Genomic DNA, 22,511 nt, shown 5'->3' with positions numbered 1-22,511 from the left:
AGCTGTGTTTCTCTGTTATTGAATGTTACTGTTTGGTAACTCTGGTTATTTCTATAACGTCGCCAAAAATTGATCGATGAGCTACTAAGCGAGAATCGGTTCCGCCGTTTCAATAAATCTGTCGATCAATTAAGTACATCAATCAAAATGAGTATAGCAGAGCCCAAAGATAGTCCATACTGCATTCCAGGGGCATCACACCATGCTCTGCAGGCGGCCCTGCAAACACTAAAGGAACGATGCCAAACTTTCCAGAAACGGATTGCTTCGCTTGAAGAGGAAAATGGAACGTTACGAGCTTTGCAAACAAAACCTCCAACAGTCGCTAACGATCAATACCCCGAGAGGAGAAATTCAAATCCAACAGAGTTGGAAAGGCTGCAAGCAATCGTGTTTGAGCTAACGCACCAGAAAATGCAGATGGCCGAACATATATCGATGGTGACCTCCGAAAACAGGCAGCTATGGAAACGGTTGTCGCTGATTGTGAAAGAGATCACGTTATCATTACCAGAGGCTAACGTTGGAGAGGTCGGAATAAGCGTTGGGCCAAGCACTACGTTAGTTACTGTTAACCAGCAGCAAACGCCAGCGGCCATCCAGCCGGGGCAGAATCTCATACGTTCACGAACGTTTACCAAGCATGCTCCTAACCCCAAACTACGTGAACGCCTGCCACGAGACGGTTCGTCGGACGAAGAGCTGATCAATCTGGAAGATATATCGTTGTTAAATACTTGCGGATTCCTAGAGTCTAACAGTGCAGATGAACAGCAAGGTTTGACGAGTTCGCAAGAAGAACTATTGCACGCTACTTTAGAGGCAAATCCAGACTTCAGTCGATGTACTGAAGGATTACTTGATATACAACGGGAACTAACGCGTCAACAGCAGACAATGAAGAATGTTTTTAATCAATTAAAACTTCCGAAAGGTAATTTAAAACAAAATGGTTTATGGGGAACGATATCATTTAACATAGTCACTTATTATCTTCATACAGAGTTGTGCCATCGATGCAAAAATCGTCAGCCGGTTCCCGAGAGCAAAAAACTTATGAAGGATGTTACAGTAGAAGTAGAAGAAAGCGAATTATTACCGGTAGCAGAACAGCAGCGGCAACCGTCGGCGGAATGCTTGATACCTCAGCCAGCTCCTCGAGAAAGCACATTCCCTACAGCAACTGGTATCGCCTTAAGAAAAGAAGCTTGCCAACTCGATACAATGGCAGTTACCGATGATAGCGAATCGGTTAAGAATGGCATGATCAATCTGTTGCAAGAAAAACTGCGTGCTAATGGGATAGAGAAGGTTTGTCCTATGTGTGGTAAGCTGTACGGTCAGGAAACGATTTTCGATGAGTTTCAGGGCCATGTTGAGTCACATTTTCTTGTCGAAAATGAATTAGATGAGCTCAGCCTTGACCGAGCCTACGAATACATCTCACAAACTGTGGGTAATTTCTGACCATCGCCCGGTTCCCGGCGTCGAATTTTTTTCTCTAGTGAGCTCTAGTACACAGTTATCTAACTGGTTATCTAACCCATACTTTGATGTGTAATTTGTTTAAGGACGTTGTAAATTACAAAATATGGTCGCATATCTCATTTCCTTATTTCCTTGACCGTTAGTATATTATTCTCGATAAAGAGTATACTAAAAAAGTATATAAGTGCAAGTGATCGAGTAAATAAAAATTTTATAGCCTTATTAGCCCTACTTGCTGACGAAAATTTTAGAAATCATTCAAAGCGTTAAGGATAACGTATACTGTTTTAGGCTAAAACCACTCAGCTGCCCTACAACGGGGAAGTATACACTTGTGATTTAGATCTGGCACAGAACAAAGACGTATGTAATACAAAATAACAAAAATGTTACGTTGATTCCCTTCAGATCTGCTCTTTGAAGTTCGGATCAAACCGTAATAGATTCGCTATCCTATGCCTTTCGCAACAATTTCATGAAAGTCTTGTTCTAGTGTAGTATTCTTCTTGATCAGCTCAGACAAAAATCTATTGGTACCAGGAGCCTAATTGATTTTCAACCGACAGACGGCTTTTTGGGTTTCATCATTGCAAGGTGGCAGTAGCAACAAAGAAATGAAAGATGTATATTAAGACAAACTGCAAAAACAGCACTATTTTATTGCCTATATCGTACAGGGTAGTAATTCCGAAATCAATTATAAACTATCGGCCAAACCGTGTTCTTCTCGCAGTTCATATCCTTTTCGCTTTTGCAGAAAGTGTTGAAGGTATGATCCTTGAGGAAGCCAAGAATTTCCCGTTCTTCGTATATTCTATACGTAAAAGTAGATTCATACGTGCCTATAAAGTACCGAGCGTGAGAGCAAATGATCTGATCTACAATGGCGATTCCGCCATCTTTAAGTGCCAACCGTTGCTCATAGCTTTCGGGAGCAAAACGAACTACTCGGAATCGTTTGAGATAGTTTTTCAAATTGTAAAATTCCATCCTAGAGCAGTCCGATGTGACAAATACCGTTTTCATGCCTAGTTCGAGCAGTTTGGAACGAATTTGTAGCGCTGCTGATTGAATAGTCGGTGTAGTTTTGTCGCGTCCATACAAAAAATCCGCTCTCCGAATGTGAGCGCATAGGTAATCTCCTCCTCTGGCTTCACGTTGCTTTCTTTCGTCCATCCAGCTGGGTGGTCTCACCGTACGGTCTTGCTTGTCGGAGGAATTTAGAAACTCCAACCGAAACCGGCTTGCAACGTCCACCAAATCATGAGCAAAGCGCATCGATCGACGAGCCTCCCAGTAGTCGACGTTCCCCCACATATCGTGGAGTACAATTTCGGCGTTCTGCACCAGTACGTAACGAACGTACTTTTGTTGCTTGCTTTTGAAAGTCTCCAGCAACCTGTGCAACAGCATGGCACTGCCCTGAAAATATATGCACGTGAATTCGTTCGCGGTGAAGTTGCCATAACCGAAGTACGGCAGCATTGACGAGTCGCTTCTGGGGCACACGTGCTCTTCGAATTTGTCCACGAAAACGCCGTTCTCGAACATGTTATCGAAGTGCTTCAGCTTGTACACTTCATCGATCAGCACATCCGCACCTTTCCCGTGTAGCCGTTCGTACGCATCGAAGAATTCGTGCATATCCATCACGTCGGTGTACGATTTCATGCTTCGCATGTCGAAAAAGTGATTCCAGAAGAGCTGGGTTTGGTCAATGTTTTGGCTGCGCCAGTGTACCAAATTTGACCAAGGTGGCAGGACGAGCTTCGAACGGTGGTATCCTGGCTGCGTTCGCAGGAACTGAAGGAACACGGCCATTCTTATGTACACGTCACGCCGCAGGTTGAATCCTTCGCTCGGATTCACATCGTACAGTATGTACGTGATGCATTCATCAAGAGCGGACGTGTCCAGTAGCTGGCAGTGGAAGACATCGAAGAAAATATCCCGCTTTTCGCAAATCTCCCGGATGTGAGTTGTGTGCACGATTTGTGAAATTGCCAGCAAAAGCAGGAAGGAACACGATACTGGGAATCGAACGTTACAGAAGAGTGGAAAAATCAATAAATTTTGATTACAGCAAGTGAACGAACTAGTTACATTGGTTTACGAGCATTTGCCTTAGGCTGTGCAGCTGCATTCTATAAGCACCGACACCGAACTCGGACTAGAATCGATACTCCTTGCGGCGAGCAGGAGCAAAAAATGATAACAAATCGCCCTCGGTCCTGACGTTAGCGGCCTTTATTTATTCTCAAAACTTCAAGAGTTGAATACCGACTGACACTTACACACCCAAAGCGCTGTTAAAAACAATAGCCAGTTGAAAAGGGCACAAAGAACAGCTTATCAAAGCTAAAATGGTGTAAAACATAACGCAGCAGCCGGTTATCAGAGAGTGTGTTGATTGGTTGTTACTTGGTTCCGGCGCGCCTTACGGAAGCAAATCTCACGAGGACGAAGATAATGAAACGTAGTAGCGGCACATTGCTTTCATAGGAGATTAGCAACGAACCGAACTCAGGTAGGACGACCAACGGAAATCGTTTCCTTTTCCAATAAATGTGCAACGCTAGCAAAAAGTAGTAACAATTACCAAATTAAATATACTTCACTTGGGAAAGCTTTTCGCACGTGAGCCTATGTGAGTTTTTCTCTCATTTCGGGGAAAGTCCAAAAATCACCGCGGAACGCCAGTGATAAAGGTGCCCTCAATGTCCTCTGTCGATACCATTTAAACATGAATCATTCGGTATCGGTGATTGAAATCGCTGCCCGTACACCAAAACACAGCGCCGAAAAAGCGGAATTGGTGCATCAACCGCGTAATGATAGCGTAATTGTACGGCGAAACCCCGCACACTTTCACCGCCACGGCGCAGCAGCAAGCCCTCAATCTATCTTTCCGCGTGATGGCGCCCGCTGGCGTCAACTGGCTCGTCTGGGAAGCTCGTTGTTCTCGGGGAATTTCCTCGAGGAACCTGCCTCGTGACAGCAATCCGGTTCCGCGGGTCACTTGGTGATTCGCACCCTCTCGCCACCCATACCACCCAGGCCTTAGAGGGTGAGCGGCCCTGGAGCCATTTCACTGGCAACAGCAGAAATGGAGGCTCGAAAATCGCCTCCCTTTACTCGGGTGAAGACGCACTGGGCAGAACGCACCACTTGCGAGAGGCTTACAAACCCAGTTCGCGATATAAACATATAAAAATACATAATCTAGCGCTCAGTGTGCTGCGATCGGTTCGCTCGAGTAGACGCGATACGCTGGTGGGCTCTCTCTCTTTGGCCGCTCGAGGAAAGTGTTCGTTCCAAATCGAAATCACTGCAGCAGCAGCATCTCTGCTGGTGGTGTAAGTGCTGGCGTGCGAAAGTGTTGCAGATTTAAATTTAGAGGGTGTCCGTGCGTGACGTCGTCGTGCAGTGCATGATTTCCGGCGTGCAGGTCGCTTCCCCAAGCAGTTCGAGTGCCTTTTGCACCACTAGGTAATGGTTCTCTTTTTCTTGTTTGTCGCGCTGTTTTCCGACATTTTCCATCCCGTGCGTGGTTCGAGCGCGCCAGAAGGTCTGGAGAAAGTTTCGTCTTTTTTTTCTCATCCATATTCCGTCGCACGCACCCCTAGATTTTTTTACGTGTTGTACCCCTAGACCCCGAGAGGTGCCCTAGATTTTTTTACGTGTTATATGTGCATGTTTAAAATAGTTCACATGCATGTATTTTCCATTTACGTATCAAACAAGATACCTACTATTCTCATTGCTGCATATACTCGCTGGCATCTGTAACATACGCGTAAAACTATACCCGCAAAGGTGTTTCCAGTCTCTGCTACATTGACGAGCTCATTAGCTTAATCTTAGTCTGCTGACCTTTACCTTGTGAAGCGCAGTCTTGACCTTAACTCCCCAGCAAGCTGTTGGTCGGTCGCTTTAAAATGAAGGCGAAAAGCATGAAGGAGCAGCAAACAACACTGCACGGGTCTTGGCACACTGTTGTCCGGCCGAGACACGAAAAACAGGTTCCAGTCGTTTATGCAAAAAAAAAACAGAAAAAGGAGAGGGAAAAAGAAAAGAAAAACGCACACAAAAACTGTGAACTCCGGATGCGCAGCCACACGCTCGGAATCGTCTGCAATCAAACCAACACAGACTCAACACACGCAATCGTCCTCCTCTCCCTCCACCCCCAAAGGGGGAAGGGGTGGAAAAGCGGCCCACCCCTCGGTACGAGTGAAAAGCGGGTCGAGACACGCGGCAACGAAGGCAAAATTCCAACTCAAGCGCTGTTTGTGGAGAAGTTCAGCCTGATCAGGTGATTCACGCTGGCGATGAAGGTGCCGTGAATGAAATGCGTGCCAAATTGCTTACACGCTCGGCACGGGCCCTTTGGGTAGTGTCACGGGGGTGGGTGGCTCTTGGAGAGGGGTGAAGGTCCTCCACCACCCTCTTCTGTGCTCGAAGTGTGCGAACACAAAAACCGGTGCCGCAAAGAAACAGTTATTCTGTTGACTTTTCTTCCCACCCCTTCCCGTTTGTTGGTGGAGGGTGGAGGTTGGAAGGTGGGTGGTGGGAGGCAAGCGTGATGTTGCTAAGGGGGCGGAGAAAGGGAGTAGGGAAAAATGCGTTTCCAAAGCTTCCCGCCGTCTCTTCACCATCATCGAGAGTGCCACATTCGCTTGTTCGCTTTGGTCACAAGCCACCCCTTAACCAACCCCTTCTGTGCCCTTCACCCTCCCCCCACCCTCCACCTCTTTCCCTTTTCCTCTTGCTGTGTGACCCAGCAGCCGATTGGAAGAAGCGAAAGGCCATCCAGTCACGGCGTGATCTGGTCGGGGGAAAACCGTTAGCCATCGATTCCGAAACGGGATCCTAACAACGGGATCCAACCTAGAGCCCTTTATCCTCTCTCTCTTTCTCTCTCTCTCTCTCTGTCTCTCACTGGTTTCCTTATCATCTCTTATCCTTGCGACTGTTGGAGTGAGACAGAGAGCAGGGCTCCTCGGAAGCCATGTAATTAACACAAACCAGGGACCTAGTTTCGGTGCGATCCGCCATCAGAGGCACCCACGTCGCTCGAAATCATGTCAGGAATGTCAATGCAACTCCTCCACTGACGCTTTCACTTTCTCTCTCTCTCGCTCTTTCGCTTTGATTCGCACAAACCGGAGCATGGCGTTCAATGCGAGGAAATCGTGGTGTAATTTGCTTTCTTCCTGTTTCGTTTATTCTGTCCCAAAGGTGCGCTAAGTAGGCTTACCAGAGGCGCTTGCGAATAATCGTGCAAAAGTCGAGAACAACCGATCACCATGCAGTTCCAATACCTGGCCGTGCTAATGGCGGTGTGGTGTGTCACCACGCCCACTTTCGCGGAACAATTGCGCAGTTTTGAGCCGAGTACTGATCCGCAGATGTTCACCCTAGCTAATGCTGAGGGTGGCTTATACTCGTTCGACAATCTGTCGTCTGCGAATGATCCTCGCGCGTACCGTCCGGATGTTGGAGCCCTGGATTTCGTGTATCACAACCACGATGAGATGACGAGGTATTTGAGGGCCACTACAGCTCGTTATCCGAACCTGACCGCACTCTACTCCATTGGAAAATCGGCCCAAGGTCGTGATCTGTGGGTGTTGGTCGTGTCGGCATCACCCTACGAGCATATGCTCGGTAAACCGGATGTCAAGTACATCGGTAACATCCACGGTAATGAGGCTGTCGGTCGGGAACTTCTGCTACACCTCATCCAGTACCTGGTGTCAAGCTATGGGTCTGATCCGTACATCAAGTGGTTGTTGGACAACACGCGCATCCATATCCTGCCTTCACTCAACCCGGATGGATATGCAGCCTCCAAGGAGGGCACTTGTGACGGTGGACAGGGCCGTTACAACTCTCGTGGTTTCGATTTGAACCGCAACTTCCCGGACTACTTCAAGCAGAACAACAAACGATCCCAACCTGAGACGGAAGCCGTGAAGGATTGGATCTCGAAGATCCAGTTCGTGCTGAGCGGATCGCTACATGGTGGGGCACTCGTCGTGAGCTATCCATATGACAACACGCCCAATGCCAGTAGGTACCCCTGGTGAAACTAACCTACCGTTGTTCTAACACTAACCCCCACTCTTCTAACGCATGCCACACTTGGACGTTGCTTTACGCTTTAACAGAAATCTGTCGCTCTTCGTCAACCTGTGCCGGTGAGATAGGTCGTAGACGGGTAGAGAGGCCTGTTTGCACCGGCAGGGAGCCTCCAAACAGCGGATATTCTAATTTTCTTTCCCGCTCTTTCTATCTACATGACTCCCGTTAAGCTCAGTCTTCCACAGCTATCTGTCGCAACCGTCGTTGACACCGGACGACGACGTGTTCAAGCATCTTTCGCTGATGTACGCCAACAACCACGGTAAGATGTCACGAGGTGTAGCCTGCAAGACGGCGTCACCATCCTTCGAGAACGGCATCACCAATGGAGCAGCCTGGTATCCGTTGACTGGTGGCATGCAGGACTTTAACTACGTCTGGCACGGCTGCATGGAGGTAACGCTGGAGGTGTCCTGTTGCAAGTTCCCGCCAGCATACGAACTGCGCAAGTACTGGGACGACAACCAGCTGTCACTGATCAAGTTCCTGGCTGAGGCGCATCGGGGCGTACAGGGCTTCATTATGGATCCAACTGGCAACCCGATCGAGCGTGCTCAGCTCAAGATTAAGGGTCGTGACATCGGCTTCACCACTACCAAGTATGGTGAGTTCTGGCGCGTACTGCTGCCAGGCGTGTATAAGCTCGAGGTGTACGCGGATGGTTTTGTGCCGAAGGACGTGGACTTTATGATCGTGGAGCAACACCCGACGCTGCTGAATGTGACGTTGCAGCCCTCGAAGGTGCGTATCTAGCTCAGGACATCTAGCGAATCACATTCTTTGCGGTTGAGTTTGTTGGTTTTTGATTTCATCATGGCTTTCGCACAGCACTCATTATTAACAGCTTCAATTTGGTTGCACGCATCATGTTCAATAACGCACCATCTGGCCATTTGCTAACCGGTGAAACCACCTCCGTAACACCTTCTGTATCGTTAACAGCGCACAAAGCACACCCTTGTACAGCAACACTCGTCTGCTACTAACAAGAGACCGTGGAGGCATACTCCACGTCCAAAGACAACGTCTGCTACTGCTTCCACCATAGCCATTCCTACAACTGCCCCCTTCATTACCCCTGCCGCGTCGACTAGAACCATCATTGCGTCGACAACTACTGCTCCTTTCACCACTACTACTCTCGGAACTACTACTGGTTCTTTCTCTTCCATCGATAAGGTTCCGGGTGACGGCCGTACGATAACCGTACCACCGAACATCGAACAGACGGAGAGTACTCCCAACCAGGATCGGCTCATTTTCTCCTCCTGAGTGGAGCAGCGCCCAGGCGCTACTCCTTCCTTGGGCTCCGAGCCTGTGAGGCGAGATGTTGGGTCGGGTCCTTGCGCTGGATGTATATAGACGAATGCGCCACAACAACTTACTTATACAAATATCTCTAGGCTAGTCAGTTCTAACGACCAACGGTGGGCGATCCGGCACGCTGGCGTTTATAAGCGCGCGTTCAAGGTGACAGTTACTTAAACAGGCGAACCGGGGAGCGAATCCTAACGAGCTCGCAAGATATCTGTGTGTTATTTGCTGCTAATCCGTTACTAACACCGACGCAGGGAATGGTGGGCGAGTGTTCTTCGGCCTTCTGCTGGAGGGAAGTAGACGAAACACGTGCTAGCTGAACACGTGGTGTACATACTCTGGTCTGGTGTCTGCCAGGACGGTAACTATGCGGCTGCTGGTGTGAATATGGGTGCGTGTGTGATTGTGTGCGAGTGTGGGATGAGCAGGGCCACATCGTGCTTGCAATAATGTCCCCGTATTCCTTCCTCTAACGTGCAGCGAAATGATGGGTCACAGCACTACCGGCCGGCAGCTTCGACCCAGTATCGTCCACAACAGCTTCCACCGGCCGGATCTTCGCAAGGATCCGGTTCGGATGAGGGCATCCTGTCGTCGATCAGCAGCAGCTTCAACAGTTTAGTGAATAACATTTTCGGTTAGCTTCTCAGAGGAGGAGACCGCACTGCTATAGCACAACGGAGAATCAATGTTTTTACTTCTCCTCGATAAACTTTACGTCACCGTCGATCGTTATTACTACCCCCGTAAATTGGGGTGTTTGTGGAGCCGTATCTAGTACGGAATAGCTCGTTACATGTAAATTGTTCACGAAAAGGTCAGGTAGGACCGTAGCGCAATTGGCACCGAAAAAGGAGACCGCAGAAAAGGCACGCAAGATGCATTAAACAATGGTACAATGGTCTGTCTGTCAGATGCAACAATAAATCTATCTATTTATTTAATATCAAAACCCCTCGTTAGTATGCGCCTTTCTTATCTGAGAAACGAAACGAATGGACCGAAAGAGATTTTAGACAAGTAAATGAATAATACGACAATATATAGCTCGTACCGCCACATTTCTTTTATTTGCCAACATTTCGAATTAGCGACAATTCACAACAATTCGCCCGGCCTTATTCAATGTACATGAGATGAGAAATGAGAAAATGTACAAACAGACTTTTGCGTAGTGAAGCTAAAGTGACTGCAAAACACATTACGGTCGATAATGGCTACGACTTACGGTTAAGTTTGTACAGATGTACACGCTAATACTTATAATTCTAGGTTCACGTTGCTTGCCTAACTTCACATATCACGCAGCATTAATCTTAGTCCGACTGGGATCACCAAAGAGATTTTCATGTGTATGAGATTCCATGCTTCCTCGTTTTGCAACCACACCCCGCCAGCAGGATCTTCCTATTGCCATCTCGTTGCAGCCATCTGCTGCAGCTTTAAATCCTCAGCTCCTCTCTCACACGTCTCCTTTCTCTTATGCTCTTATTTTATGTATTTGATAAATGCTGTGTGCAATGCCCCCCCTGGGGAGGCAATGTTTGTAGTTTCTGTGTGCGCACAATTTTGTCTCACGATTAAGAAATATGACGTCGAAACCACAATTTGCGCCACTTGCGTATTTACGCCACTCCAGCGTATCAGAAAGCTTGCGGTGCCGTTATCACGTTGCGAGTGGGTGGCAACAGCATAAACACTAGAAGAAGAGCATTAAAGAGAAGCCGACTGGATGGGAAGAGTTCCCCGGACACCAGATTGTGTGAAATGCGTGCAACTTTGTGTACATGTGCAAGACGTACGCGTATTGGTGGGAAAACGGAAACGATCCTTTTAAGGCATTGGAAGGGCTAATCGTCTGTATGAGCCCTCGATAATGAGAGAAAGGGTGAAAATAGAGCGGGTGCTTGGGAAAGGAAGCCAACGACCGTCTGGTTAACGTTTACACGGTCTATGTCAAAGAACTGTTGCGTTACTTCAATTCCTAGCCACCAGAATGACAAGACATATTTCCACAGGATAGTACATTAATTGATCGGTAACCTGCCACTGACTCAAGTGCAGATTTCAAGCGATAAGGAGCAACTATCGCTCTAATGAGGAGCGTTGCAGAACTTCGTTTGCCACGCTGAACGATTCCTGCTAGGCAGGCACAAGAAATACTTCCACCGGCTCGGAAAAGCCCCCCACATTATCTGCCAGATGACGGCAGAATAAATCGAGGTTGTATTACCAGAGGACTTAGTATCTATGGAGTCGCTAACCCTGCTGCTGTGCTGGCTCCGGATGTTCTCATCCGATGGGCCCAAACTTGTTGGTAATTTTGTGCGACGCGCTCACAATCGCCATCTCGTGCTTCGAATCCAGATCGCAGTCGTATAGCCCACTGAGGGAGTCGAGGCTCAAGAGCCGGCTGCTGGCACGTGACGATATGGAGGTGTCGTCCACATCCGGTGCGTTGTAGAGCGAGTTCACGTCCGACAGAGCACCTTCGGCATCCGTCAGACCGGCTTCGTTCAGTAGGGATATGTTTTCCAGACCCGGTTCATCGGTGATGTAACCCGTACTTTCGGCTCCACCTGGAAAAAGCAAGCATACCTCGGATGTAACGATTCCCGGAAAAGCGGTGTCGGTGAGTATGAGCTTACCAGTAGCCTCCTCTCGGCATTCATCGTCACTCCACTCGGACTGGCTTTCGACCGGATTGGAGTCGAGCGACTGATGATTGTGGTGTGTTGAACTGTTGTTGTCCCGTTGGCCACTTCCTTCGCGGTCCACCTGACCATGACCTGCACCGTACTTCAGCTCATCTGTGATGTAGTTACGTGTTGCAGACCCGTTGGGTTCTGAACTGCTGGTTCGACGTTCTCGTCGTTCATGAGGGCGTTGCTGGCGATTCGAAATCGAACGTAATTGACGCTGCTCTCGACGTTGGCCATTGCTCTCTTCTTCATCATCATCATCGTCATCTTCGTCTTCATCCTCATCGTCGTCGTCTTCTTCCGGTTCCTCGTCCACGTCGTCATCATCCTCATCCTCTTCGTCATCGTCAACGCCTTGTCCGTCGTGGTCTGTCTGCTCACGTTTCCGACGACGATAGTGTCCGTCATTCGAACTACACATATCCTCATCTGCTTCGATGTTCGACGAGGCGTCATTCGTCGATTTTGTGGCGTGGAAATTCCGATGGCGATGTTGTTGCTGCGTTTGATTGAGCTGTTGCTGTTGTAGGCGAGTTTGCAGGTCGTTCAGGCGATCGTTGCCACCCAAGCGATAGTCGTGGATTATTTCGCATGATTCCGTGTCCGAAGTTTGTCTGTAATTTACATGAAAAAGCAATCAAATCATTAAACAGTCAAATGGGGGGAATTATCTCAAACGTGTACTTACAAGTGACTCGATTCGGAAGGATTCTTATTGCGAGTTGCCTCTTTGATGGCTTCCAACGTGCCAGGATGCTTGACGATCAGTATATTATTGACATTTCTGGACCGCTCCAGCAGGTTATCCTGCTGCTGATCGAAGCTGTTGCCATTGGATCCCTTGCCACCCACTGATTGATGTTCTGACTCACGCAAAGCCAAGTCGGCTCCGTTACAGGTCATACCATGCATTGTTACTTCACCCTGTCCTGTAGCACTGGAGGATTGCGCGAGCATCGGTCGAGATTGAGACTCGTTCATGCGTCGCTGAAGTTCACGCTCAAAGGGTGACTTTGGATACGGTGGACCTTTCTCGAGATACTCGAAGCTATTGCAGGACTCGCCGTTGTTGTGTGCCGACGAAGACTTTGTCTCGACTGTCGTACTCGTTACCTCGAAGTCCGATCGATGCATGTTTGCGAAGTCAACTGGGCTCATTTTGGGCGATGTTGGATCGACTTGGATGTCACATGGGTACAGGTATTGTAGGGGATTGCCTGAACTAGCACCGGTTGCGAACACGGATGCCACAGGTAGTGGTGAGTGTGGCTCACCATCGAAGTCTTCACCTTCGGTGGTTTTTGAGAAGCTCTCGTCGGAAGAACTGACCGAGGGTGAGTGTGGTCTCGAGCTGAGGTCATCCGTAGAGGATAACTCGCGACACTCCTCGAACTCTGTCGGCAGCTTCGGCAGTGGTTTGATGTACTGCTTCAACACCGCCGCTGATTGACGCTGCTGGTACTGGTTCTGTGGGTGATGCTGTTGATGGTGATGGTTGTGATGGTGCTGGTTGTGATGGGCATATTGCTGGTTGGGCTGGTTGAAGGATTGCTTGCCATGATGATGGCGCTGCTGTTGCTGAGTTTGTTGCGGCCGTACTGCTGCCGGTTGCGATACACCGTACGTGAATCCTTGTCCACTACCGATCGCATGCGGAAATACGGATGAAGCCGTGGCGTACCGCGGTGGTTCATACATCGGTATTTGCTGCTGATGTTGCTGCTGTTGGATCTGCTGGATGGGTTTGATAACTGCGTTGCCAATGACGCTGCTCATCCCTGATGCTGAGCCAAGCAATGGCTCGTTCTCTGAGGCGGTAGCGTATGTGCCGCGGTTGTTGGGATTGTGACTAGATGCAGCCTCATGATGCTCCTGTTGCTGGTTGTTGTGATGATGATGGTGATGTTGATGGTTGCGTATCTTATGGCCGTTGTTTAAGTGATCTCGTCCAGCGGCCATCAGCTGATGGTGATGGTGATTGAAGTTATTCTCGTCTATGTCGGTCACGTTGGGATTTTCAATGATATTGAAATTTTCGCGTATATTGTAATTAGACACCGGCAGCTGCACACCATGCTCCTGCTGACCGTGCTGATGCAAAGCGTGATTATGATAGTCATAGTTGCGCTTGCTGTAGTTATCAGCTCCATGGAAGCCACTACTCATGATGTGATTGTTGTTGATATTGTTGTGCTGCTTAAAGCCACTCTTCATTTGATGATGTTGCTGTTGCTGTTGTTGCGTAGGATTTGGGTACGCCTGCTGATAGTGGAAAGAATGCATGGGATTTTTGGTTCCTTGTCCTTGATGTTGCATATGCTTCATTTGCACCTGCTGGTTTTGCGCCAGCTGCTGCTGTTGCTGTTGCTGCTGCTGCTGTTGCTGGTGAAGCAGATTGGGGCTTTCTAGAAAGTTGTAGCTTTCTTTCTTGCTGCTGTAGCTCCCATCATGCTGCCAGCGGGCATTTTTGCTCGAAGAACTTTCCAAATCCATTCGCTGCTTCATCTGCAGGCTCGATCCCTGCTGCTGATGCACAAATCCACCACCATTTCCAGCTGAGCTTAAATTAAACTGATGAGGTAGCATGGAGGTGCCGGGCCGATCTCGACCCAACGAAGCACTACCAGCAGTACCAATGCTTCCACCAATGTGACCTGCACCGGCACTGGCACCAGTAGTACCAGTGGCACCTACCATCGCCAGCACGGCCGTGGTACCAACACCATCTATCGACGGCTGGCCCGAGCTGATAGCACCACTCGCAATTCCATTCGTTCCGAGCCCGGTCGCAAACAGATGCTGCTCGTTCTGCTCACACAGGAAATAGGTCACCATGTCGCCCTTGCCTTTCACCTTGATCTGACCTCGACAGCGAAACTCGAAGTGTGAACCTTGCAGGCTGTCAACGACTTCTTGTGTCACCTGCGTATAGCCCGAGATGCCGGTCGAGTCCATGCGTGAGGCCACGTTCACCGTGTTGCCCCAGATATCGTACTGTGGTTTGCGAGCACCAATCACTCCAGCCACCACTGGGCCCACGTTGACACCGACACGCAACATGAAGTTGTTGTACGAGTTTTCGTTGATGTTCTTGAGCGTGACGCGCATCGCCTTGACGAAGTCGATCAACGCCGTCATAAGGCGTCGCATTGAGCCTGGATCGGTCGCTAACATTTTGTGATCGGGTATAAGTCCTACAGCGGCCATGTAAGTGCTCCCAACGGTTTTTATTTTGTCGATGGCATGGAATCGTTCCTCGCACAGCAGCTCATCGAAGTCTGCGATGATCTCGTTTAGCAAACGCAAACATTCCACACCTTGGTTGGAGCCGTCCAGCTCGGTGTAGAACTCGTGAAAGTTGGGAACGCTACAGAATATTACGCCCACCTTGCTGTAACTCTGGTGATACAAATCCTGTCGCATGGTGGCCTGTGGAATGAGAGAAGTACCGTTCTTACAAAGATTTAGACCACTTAAGATGTCCCTTGGTTTATCGCGAGAAGCCGAGAAACTAGATCCACTGTGGGCTTTCTATTGGGCCTTTATCTATCTACTCCTTACTATTTGCTTACCATGTTGCTGCGTGCGAATTGATTGTCCAGAAAATGAGCAGCGACGTGTGATGGTAACAAATTGTAGAGGATGCGTCGATTGGACTGCTGCAGCACTGACATTTCTTTCTTCTCTTGGGACGCCTGCAACTGCCAAAGGAAATCCAATCGGGCCGTCCACTCGACCTGTCGTCCGTGTGCTAAGATAGCAATCATAAAGATGAGGATACGAGCCACCGAAATTGTGTGTAGTGGGATGGCCGATACCACGCGCTGGTCGTAGCAATCAAAGATGTTCGCGTGGGATAGTTCGATAAACAAACAGTACACGAGACCCATCAAAGTTACAAGCACAGTTTTGATGAGTATCGGGAGTCTAAGCGAGGAGCGAGAATAGAAACTTGATTAGCGAATTCACATGAAGGTGTAAGATGGGGAAAATCGTTACCTTAGAAAGATGGAAACGGATAAAAAGGAGTATGCAGCCGATAAAGCAATGTACTGTGGCAGGGCACACTTGCGGTGGCTGTAGTTATTTAGTGGATGCTGACCATTCCACATATCGTTGGCCCCAGGTGGTTCAAGTAGTTCCAAGCTAGGAACACTGTCGGTGGTGAAATTCCTGGTACACGGGTGATCCGACAAGCAGGTGAACTACATACGTGATGCATAAGGAAATAATAAATAAAAAGTTAAATAAACATAACGTAAATCAACCACGTGGATGGTCTACCTACCACGTTCACCTGTCCCACCGAATACAACAATACGATAGTGAAAATGGTAATGGCCAATCGGAGGGAAAAGCTCTGTGAGAGGTCCCAGAATATCCACTTAAGGCGTACTGCTAGTAGCAGCATCAAAATGGCACTAATCCATACAAAGGCGGTCAGAAATAGCAACAGCAGAATCAAAGTACGTGGCAGTGCCGAAATCTGAAGTGAGATTGGTGAAGGAATGATGAGAAATAGATTCAAACCTAAAAAGCTGTGATCGAAAACGTACCTGTAATCCGGCACTTAGTATGAGCAGCAGCAGACTGCAACCCATCGCAGTGCTGAATCCGAGGTCGAAGTCCTGATGATATTGACGTTCTTTTTCCTTCTCACGGAACTGTAAGGAAATACGCTTGACATGCACCGATTTTTCCCGATCGACACTGCGGGCTTCGATCGCCTGTGATAGGAATTTATTGACACGGTTCGAAGGCTGATGATAAACGCTGGAATGGCGCTTTTTAAAGGGCCGCTTGAACTTGTCCGTAACCTTGTTCTGTGATCGAACATATGAGCCGTCAAAAACGAAACATTTACATAGAAGCAAAAAAGAATGGAATAATTAGTTAGGACTCCTCGACAACATTTTTATGGGAAGCTAAATTGAATCAGCTATTACTAAACAAACCAAAAAACCGGCATCACCCAGGATACTGACACACGGGTTCGACTACGTGTCGTTGCATTGCAATCAAAATTAGTTTACAAGACGAATGAAACCGCACACGAAGTTGCGAATGTATTCGCTATATGTAAAATATACGATCCGCCATAGTTAATTTAGGTCGAGCTGCAAGTTTTCTGCTACCGACGTAACCGACAATGCCACTATGCAAGCGTCACACAACAATCGACTGCATGCTTCGAAACACTCAATTTCCGTGCATTTGCGACTGATGCTAATGCTAGTCTATGCTCTTAAACAGCAACAAACATTGCAGCCCATCCGAGGATGCTAAAGCGATTATGCGAGTACGGCAACACGCAGATGTAGGGATGAAAATGTTGTTGACCTATCCTACTTCGAGGGTGTTGGGAATAAGCGAATTTAACAAATGACGACCAGGGAATCTACGAGCTAGCGGAAGAAGCATATCAACCGACCATGGAACGTCCACCTAAATGAACATGCAGAGGATACATCTGACGAAATGAATCGTGAACAAGCTTGGGAATGAGACTAATTTACAACTACGGCTAACACCCTCCAGAATGTTTCCCCAGCTCCCATGTTAATAACAGAGGACGATGTTGCCCAAAATGACAGAGCCTCATCCAGCCAATGTGAATGGAACGCGAACATTACTACGAGGACGGTAATCGATAACAAGTCAGGGTGTACAAAAGCAGAATAATGTTAAGGCTGGACAATCTGATCCAATCGTTTCAGGGCGGGTGGACATTGAGTGCCGATATGAGTGAGCAGAACACTGGTACATGTAGATCCGGTGGATGTACATTTGTCTAGCATAGCGGAACCAATATAACAAGAAATGATGAAAAACAGAATATGCAGGAACTAACTAAGACAGGAACATGTAAATAGCAAGTAAGGGACAGTAGGAAGTACATATAAAATAAATTTAAAAATGAAAAATAACTAAACCAGAACAGAAAACCATAGGCAAAAAATAGACATTGTAAGTGAACGCTAGGACAGGATGCACTATGCATTTGTTTGTTCCAAAGATCATGAGCTAAAGCTGCGGCCTTGGAGCACAGTAGTTGTTACACAATGGAAAGCTTGCTCAATGCTTTCTTAGAGATAAGATTAATATTAAAAGAAGAACATTTAATGCAAAGAAATGAAATTAACACTAATTGCATTCTTTCTGAAACTAACTAGAGATAGAAGTGGTGGTAGTAGAGTAAGAGAAGTGAAAGAAAAAGTTGAATAATAGAAAGCAGTAGTTCTCACTTTTGATGCACTCAACTCCGACTCGTAGAGGGAAACCTTGGATCCGGCGGTGCCGGCATTACCTCCGCTACTGGCACCACCAGCGCTGCCGCCAGCAAAACCCGCCCTAGTAACGGTAGGATATGGACTAGCGTGAAGGATGCGCTGCAGGTGCAGCACCTGCGATACGATACGCGCGGTAACGAAAAGAAAGTGGACGATGGCAGTAGTTTGGAGTAATTGTGTGGGTACTTGAATTCGTGTGGCGCGGTATATATTGGCAGAATGTATTTGATCTCAATGGAAGCGCAGTGAAAAGAAATTGTGCAATGAACCGGCAAAAAGGCGATTTTGAACGTGGGAAACCACATGCTAAGTCATCCATTTTCATGAAAATGCCTTGCAGCATCTCAGCATCAGAATTAAAAATTCATCAAAACTCTACCAAACGTTTATACAACGAAGTTCCTTCGATGGTGCAGAATAGGATGAAGAAAATAAGTATTACGGCCAATGGGAAGGTTAGTAAGTTGAAACAACCCATATGAAACAAACTATTTGGGCAACGAAGGCGCCTTATCGTACGCACAAAAGAGCAGAATTTGTTAATTGACGAAATTGCGGAAATAAAGGACAATTTGAGAAAGGTGATAGTTTTAGAAAAGAATGTTAAAAAATCAAATATTCATCACTGGTATATTGAACGTGCAGAAAGAGTATAGCAATGAGAGTATAATTAAATTCATCCTTTAACATTGCTCATAGATGCAAGGTACAGAAAGGCAAGAAAAAGCAGAGCACATAACAATCTGCAGTACATATGGCACATTTTGCTTAGCATGAATCATGACGAGACGCGAGGATTGAAGTTTATGGTTGTGTGTGAGATTAACTTTTACAACTTTTTTACATTTGAACATGCCGGAACTTACCGGATCCTAAAATTAAAGAAAAGAGAAAAAAAAGCAATAAACATAATACAATATTTACAGCAAGAAGTGTTGGACAGTAATTGTACATTGCCGAACGATTTTACGAAACAATTCGTGTTCCTCAACCAAAACTCAACGTTGGATCTTTTATATTTTTCCAAGTCAATGACGAGTATACCACATGACGACATGACAACGAATGAATTTTATTTCTCACGACACATCCTGATTTAGAGGGATTTATATACCAGACCACAACATTACAAACATGCAGGTGGGACAGAAATATTGCACACATAGATTCACACCCCCACAAAATGTTCGTCTAAAGAACACTTAAAACAATCACACATTATCGAGCATTTTTGAAGTAAAGTTCCTCATCGACATACGGATAACAAAACGCTAACCCAGGACACCAGAAGTGAAGGTACCTACATCTCTCGAGGACGCTCGGCTGAATAGAGCCTGAGAAGACATAGTCACGAGCAATCATACCCATCTAGGGCATCATTTGTTGCTTGACAAACAACGGTGAGCATGCGACTAGTTAGACACATTCAAGGGAGAAAAACACGCACGTTTACACCCATAAAAACACAGACTAGACGATCGGAAAGGGCGAATGAAACCACTAGGTTCAACTTTTCTAACAACTGAACAGCACAAAACACGTACTAAAGATTCGAATTTATCGAAATTGGTGCCTATTTGGGGTAGATAGTGGAAGCGGAGCATTACCTTGCGGGCATTCTTGTCCAAGAAGAGACCTCCTCCACTGGAGCCGCCACCACCGCTACAACCAGGACCGCTACTACTGCCACCACCGCCTCCACTGGTGCTAGGATACGGAGATCCTGCACCTCCGGTAGCCATGTGGGAAAACGGCACGGGTACGGAGTACTTAATTGTATGCAGCAGCTGAACCACCACGTTCGATACGTTACGAAACGAAAGCTTGCGTCGATTGGCGGCTCCAAGCGCTGATCGAACTCCGAGAGTGTTCAGCATGAGCGGCTACAAAAGAAAATACCAGTAAAATACAACATTAGACTCATGCTCATCTTCACGATCGTATTATAAACGGAATACCTTACGCCGGTGAGCTGGAGGAACAATGAAGTAGGTGTCGATCTCGTTATCGCGCAAGTACGAGTCACGGGTATCTCCGTGACCGGCTTCTACTTCGTACTCACCGCCAAGTGCATCTAGAGTAGCTCGAGTCACATGCACTCGGCCAGGTTCACCACCACTCTCCATATGATTGGCTAGCGTCACATCATTCGACCAGACGTCGAACTGCCATTTGCGCAACCCTAGCACACCGCATAGGACGCGTCCAGAATGGATACCTACGCGCATATTCAGGATAACGTCGGTCTGCTCCACTACGGACGCGATCGCATCGATCATGTCCAGGCCCATCTCGACAGCGCATCGTGCGTGATCCGCACGTGGGTCCGGAATACCTGACACGCAGTAGTAGCAATCTCCGAGGATTTTGATGCGCAAACAATGGTTGTCGTGTGCTAACTGGTCGAAACGCCCAAACAGCTCGTTCAACAGTCGTACCAGCTCTTGAGCACTACACTGTGAAGCTAGTACGGTGAAACCCACAATGTCTGCAAAAAGGATGCTCACGTTCTCGTGCTTCTGGATATAGATCTTGTGGAACTGGCCCTCGACCGGAGACAGGATGTCGTTCTTCATCTCCATTGCCACGTGTTGCGGCAATACGGAGAGCAGCAGACGCTCCAGCTTCTCGTTTTCGTCCTCCATCTCTAGCCGAGCAGCGATGCAGTTTCGTGTGTCGAGGAAGGCACGTCGCTGTGCGCGCTCCATCATGACGTTCACTACGAAGCCGGCCACATTAACTCCTACGAAGATCACGATGTTGGCCGCAAGCTATAGAATGGAAACGAGAGTGATCTCCTCTTGTCAAGTGCGAGCGTAACGACAGAGCTACGAACCTGTTGGTACGCGAGGTACTGGAAATTGCCAGTGTACATGTTGTACCCGGTAAGTCCGACATGTATCGAGGGCAAGATAAGACCGAACAGAGCGGCTTCCCAGATCTGCAGTGGCATCATGGCGTACGAAAGGAAGATGACAAACACGATCTGCCATACGCCCTCAGCCATCACTAGGCGCGTGTCAACAGGGAACACGATGCCCACCGTGGGCATCGAGATGAAGCAGAAGGCTGCCGTGAAGAACAGGATGCCGTAGCAGAGATATGGAAGATGTGAGTCTCGGATAAGCCGAAACTGCAGCAGACCCAGCACCACGGTGAACAGCAGGCACATGAACGTGTTGAATACATTCTGCAGTGACAACAAACGGAGAGTTAGTGTCAGCACATGTCGAGTTGTTTAGGTCTAATGATTCACACCAGAAATCCGGACGAGTGAGTGGGTAATGGCGATCAAGGAATGAGCAAACTGACACTTCATTTGACGACCTCCTGGGACACGTGAATGAATGCGGCATGTGAAGACTGCCAACAGGCGCAGGTGCGTCGGAGATCGTCAAATACTGAGCGGTTTCAAAGACGAGGTCGGTACTTACGTGTAGTGTTGGCGCTTGGTTGTAACCGAGGCTGAGCCCGCCCATTACGCCGCACAGTATGACCACCAAGGCGACCACTCCAGTGACGGAAAAACGCTGCAGCTTCAGCGTGTACCGCTGATACAGGCTCTCGAGCTCGTTGTTCTCGAACCGCAGCTTGTTCCACGGTCGTCCGCGGGTTGCGTGCACTGCGTGATCCATTTTCCGATGGTTTGGTGCTCTCTGCTGAATGCGAATAAGGTGGCTAGGTGTTGGACACCTACTTGAGGCTTCAGCGATACCGTGATATGGAGAGCGTACGAGGCGTTGTCTCAAAGAGTATTCTACAGGGTGTTCCTTAAGCGAGATTCCTTCTCGAATATCAACGTTTCGGAAATCTAGCGCGATGGCGCCAAGGAAGCCTAAACAAGACCAATAGAAAGCAGTTAGCGAATGGCGTGATCTTGTATTGGTTAATTTTAATATCTCCTGTTCGTTTCGCCCCAACGTCACACGCGTGGGATTGCTATTGACTATGAGGATAGCCAAAAGAGGATTCCCAAGCACGATTGATTTGATTAGATTTGTATTTCTCGTTTGCGTGGTGCTGCGCAAGTTACGTCGACATCAACGGGTGGCATAAAACGGATCCATTCCCGTTTATGTTCAATCCTACGAATGTCGCAACAATTCGGGAAAAAGCTGTAGCGAGATAAACACCACACAGATGGCACCATATCCTGCAAATGAACGCAATTAAGCGACCAGCGGTGGTGACAACATCCACCAAGGACGTTAGGCATTCGAAGGCAAATCGGGTTCGCCTCGTGTCACACGCTCCATGCACACACGTACGTATACGAACTAATTTCCAATAGTTCAAGGGAAAACAAAGCAAAACAAACATTCCTTCCATCGAGATTCCAGCACGGCAGAGCAGCAAATTCCTTCGCAAAAGCTCGCCATCGAGCCGACCCGAAGCCATTTTCGCCCCTTTGCCCCTTCGCCCTTGTTCGCCCGCCCGCCCAGACCCCAGTTTGATGGGTTCAGGTCAGCCCAGCCATCGATCTTTGACGCAAAACCCAACGGCAGCCTCATAGCAGCTATAGCTCCAAAGCAACCTCACTAACTCGCATCCCGCTGCCAGCGATTGG

General features: G+C 47.9%; 4 protein-coding genes across 4 annotated transcripts; 2 read left to right on the top strand and 2 right to left on the bottom strand.

Annotated features, from left to right (window-relative positions):
* Nucleotides 1-147: 147 nt before the first annotated feature.
* Nucleotides 148-2,124, top strand: LOC128728341 (protein spindle-F). The gene is made up of 2 exons (XM_053821964.1): nucleotides 148-934; nucleotides 1,004-2,124. Exons 1-2 carry the CDS (start codon nucleotides 148-150, stop codon nucleotides 1,465-1,467), a joined length of 1,251 nt encoding a protein of 416 aa, XP_053677939.1. The 3' UTR covers nucleotides 1,468-2,124.
* LOC128728857 (GDP-fucose protein O-fucosyltransferase 2) lies at nucleotides 2,125-3,631 on the bottom strand. The gene is made up of 2 exons (XM_053822505.1): nucleotides 3,592-3,631; nucleotides 2,125-3,518 (listed from the first exon to the last, which is right to left on the bottom strand). The coding sequence occupies exons 1-2, from the start codon at nucleotides 3,629-3,631 to the stop codon at nucleotides 2,182-2,184; spliced, it is 1,377 nt and encodes a 458-aa protein (XP_053678480.1). The 3' UTR covers nucleotides 2,125-2,181.
* A 1,237-nt stretch (nucleotides 3,632-4,868) lies between these two features.
* LOC128728856 (carboxypeptidase M) lies at nucleotides 4,869-9,851 on the top strand. The gene is made up of 5 exons (XM_053822504.1): nucleotides 4,869-4,977; nucleotides 6,730-7,563; nucleotides 7,662-7,691; nucleotides 7,811-8,376; nucleotides 8,578-9,851. Exons 2-5 carry the CDS (start codon nucleotides 6,798-6,800, stop codon nucleotides 8,905-8,907), a joined length of 1,692 nt encoding a protein of 563 aa, XP_053678479.1. The 5' UTR covers nucleotides 4,869-4,977; nucleotides 6,730-6,797; the 3' UTR covers nucleotides 8,908-9,851.
* A 1,367-nt stretch (nucleotides 9,852-11,218) lies between these two features.
* On the bottom strand, nucleotides 11,219-21,579 carry LOC128729301 (Ca(2+)/calmodulin-responsive adenylate cyclase). The gene is made up of 13 exons (XM_053822969.1): nucleotides 21,379-21,579; nucleotides 20,781-21,134; nucleotides 19,903-20,715; nucleotides 19,552-19,827; nucleotides 18,811-18,816; nucleotides 17,900-18,058; nucleotides 16,211-16,477; nucleotides 15,943-16,140; nucleotides 15,654-15,859; nucleotides 15,227-15,581; nucleotides 12,343-15,083; nucleotides 11,601-12,268; nucleotides 11,219-11,531 (listed from the first exon to the last, which is right to left on the bottom strand). The coding sequence occupies exons 1-13, from the start codon at nucleotides 21,577-21,579 to the stop codon at nucleotides 11,245-11,247; spliced, it is 6,531 nt and encodes a 2,176-aa protein (XP_053678944.1). The 3' UTR covers nucleotides 11,219-11,244.
* Between the last annotated feature and the right edge of the window lie 932 nt (nucleotides 21,580-22,511).

Source organism: Anopheles nili, chromosome X (assembly GCF_943737925.1).
Source record: "Anopheles nili chromosome X, idAnoNiliSN_F5_01, whole genome shotgun sequence".
NCBI lineage: Eukaryota > Metazoa > Arthropoda > Insecta > Diptera > Culicidae > Anopheles > Anopheles nili.
This window is presented reverse-complemented; position numbering and strand designations above follow the sequence as displayed.

Bases quoted from the DNA above. Each gene is read 5' to 3' on its own strand.
- LOC128728341 (XM_053821964.1), top strand. From the start codon at position 148: ATGAGTATAGCAGAGCCCAAAGATAGTCCATACTGCATTCCAGGGGCA. The intron at 935-1,003 runs GTAATTTAAAAC...ATCTTCATACAG, and splicing joins TCAATTAAAACTTCCGAAAG to AGTTGTGCCATCGATGCAAA.
- LOC128728857 (XM_053822505.1), bottom strand. From the start codon at position 3,631: ATGCAGCTGCACAGCCTAAGGCAAATGCTCGTAAACCAAT. The intron at 3,519-3,591 runs GTAACTAGTTCG...TTCGATTCCCAG, and splicing joins GCAAATGCTCGTAAACCAAT to TATCGTGTTCCTTCCTGCTT.
- LOC128728856 (XM_053822504.1), top strand. From the start codon at position 6,798: ATGCAGTTCCAATACCTGGCCGTGCTAATGGCGGTGTGGTGTGTCACC. The intron at 7,692-7,810 runs GTGAGATAGGTC...CGTTAAGCTCAG, and splicing joins CTCTTCGTCAACCTGTGCCG to TCTTCCACAGCTATCTGTCG. The intron at 8,377-8,577 runs GTGCGTATCTAG...TATCGTTAACAG, and splicing joins TGACGTTGCAGCCCTCGAAG to CGCACAAAGCACACCCTTGT.
- LOC128729301 (XM_053822969.1), bottom strand. From the start codon at position 21,579: ATGGATCACGCAGTGCACGCAACCCGCGGACGACCGTGGAACAAGCTG. The intron at 19,828-19,902 runs GTATTCCGTTTA...TTTCTTTTGTAG, and splicing joins CTCCAGCTCACCGGCGTAAG to CCGCTCATGCTGAACACTCT. The intron at 15,860-15,942 runs GTAGGTAGACCA...TCACGTATGTAG, and splicing joins CGGTGGGACAGGTGAACGTG to TTCACCTGCTTGTCGGATCA.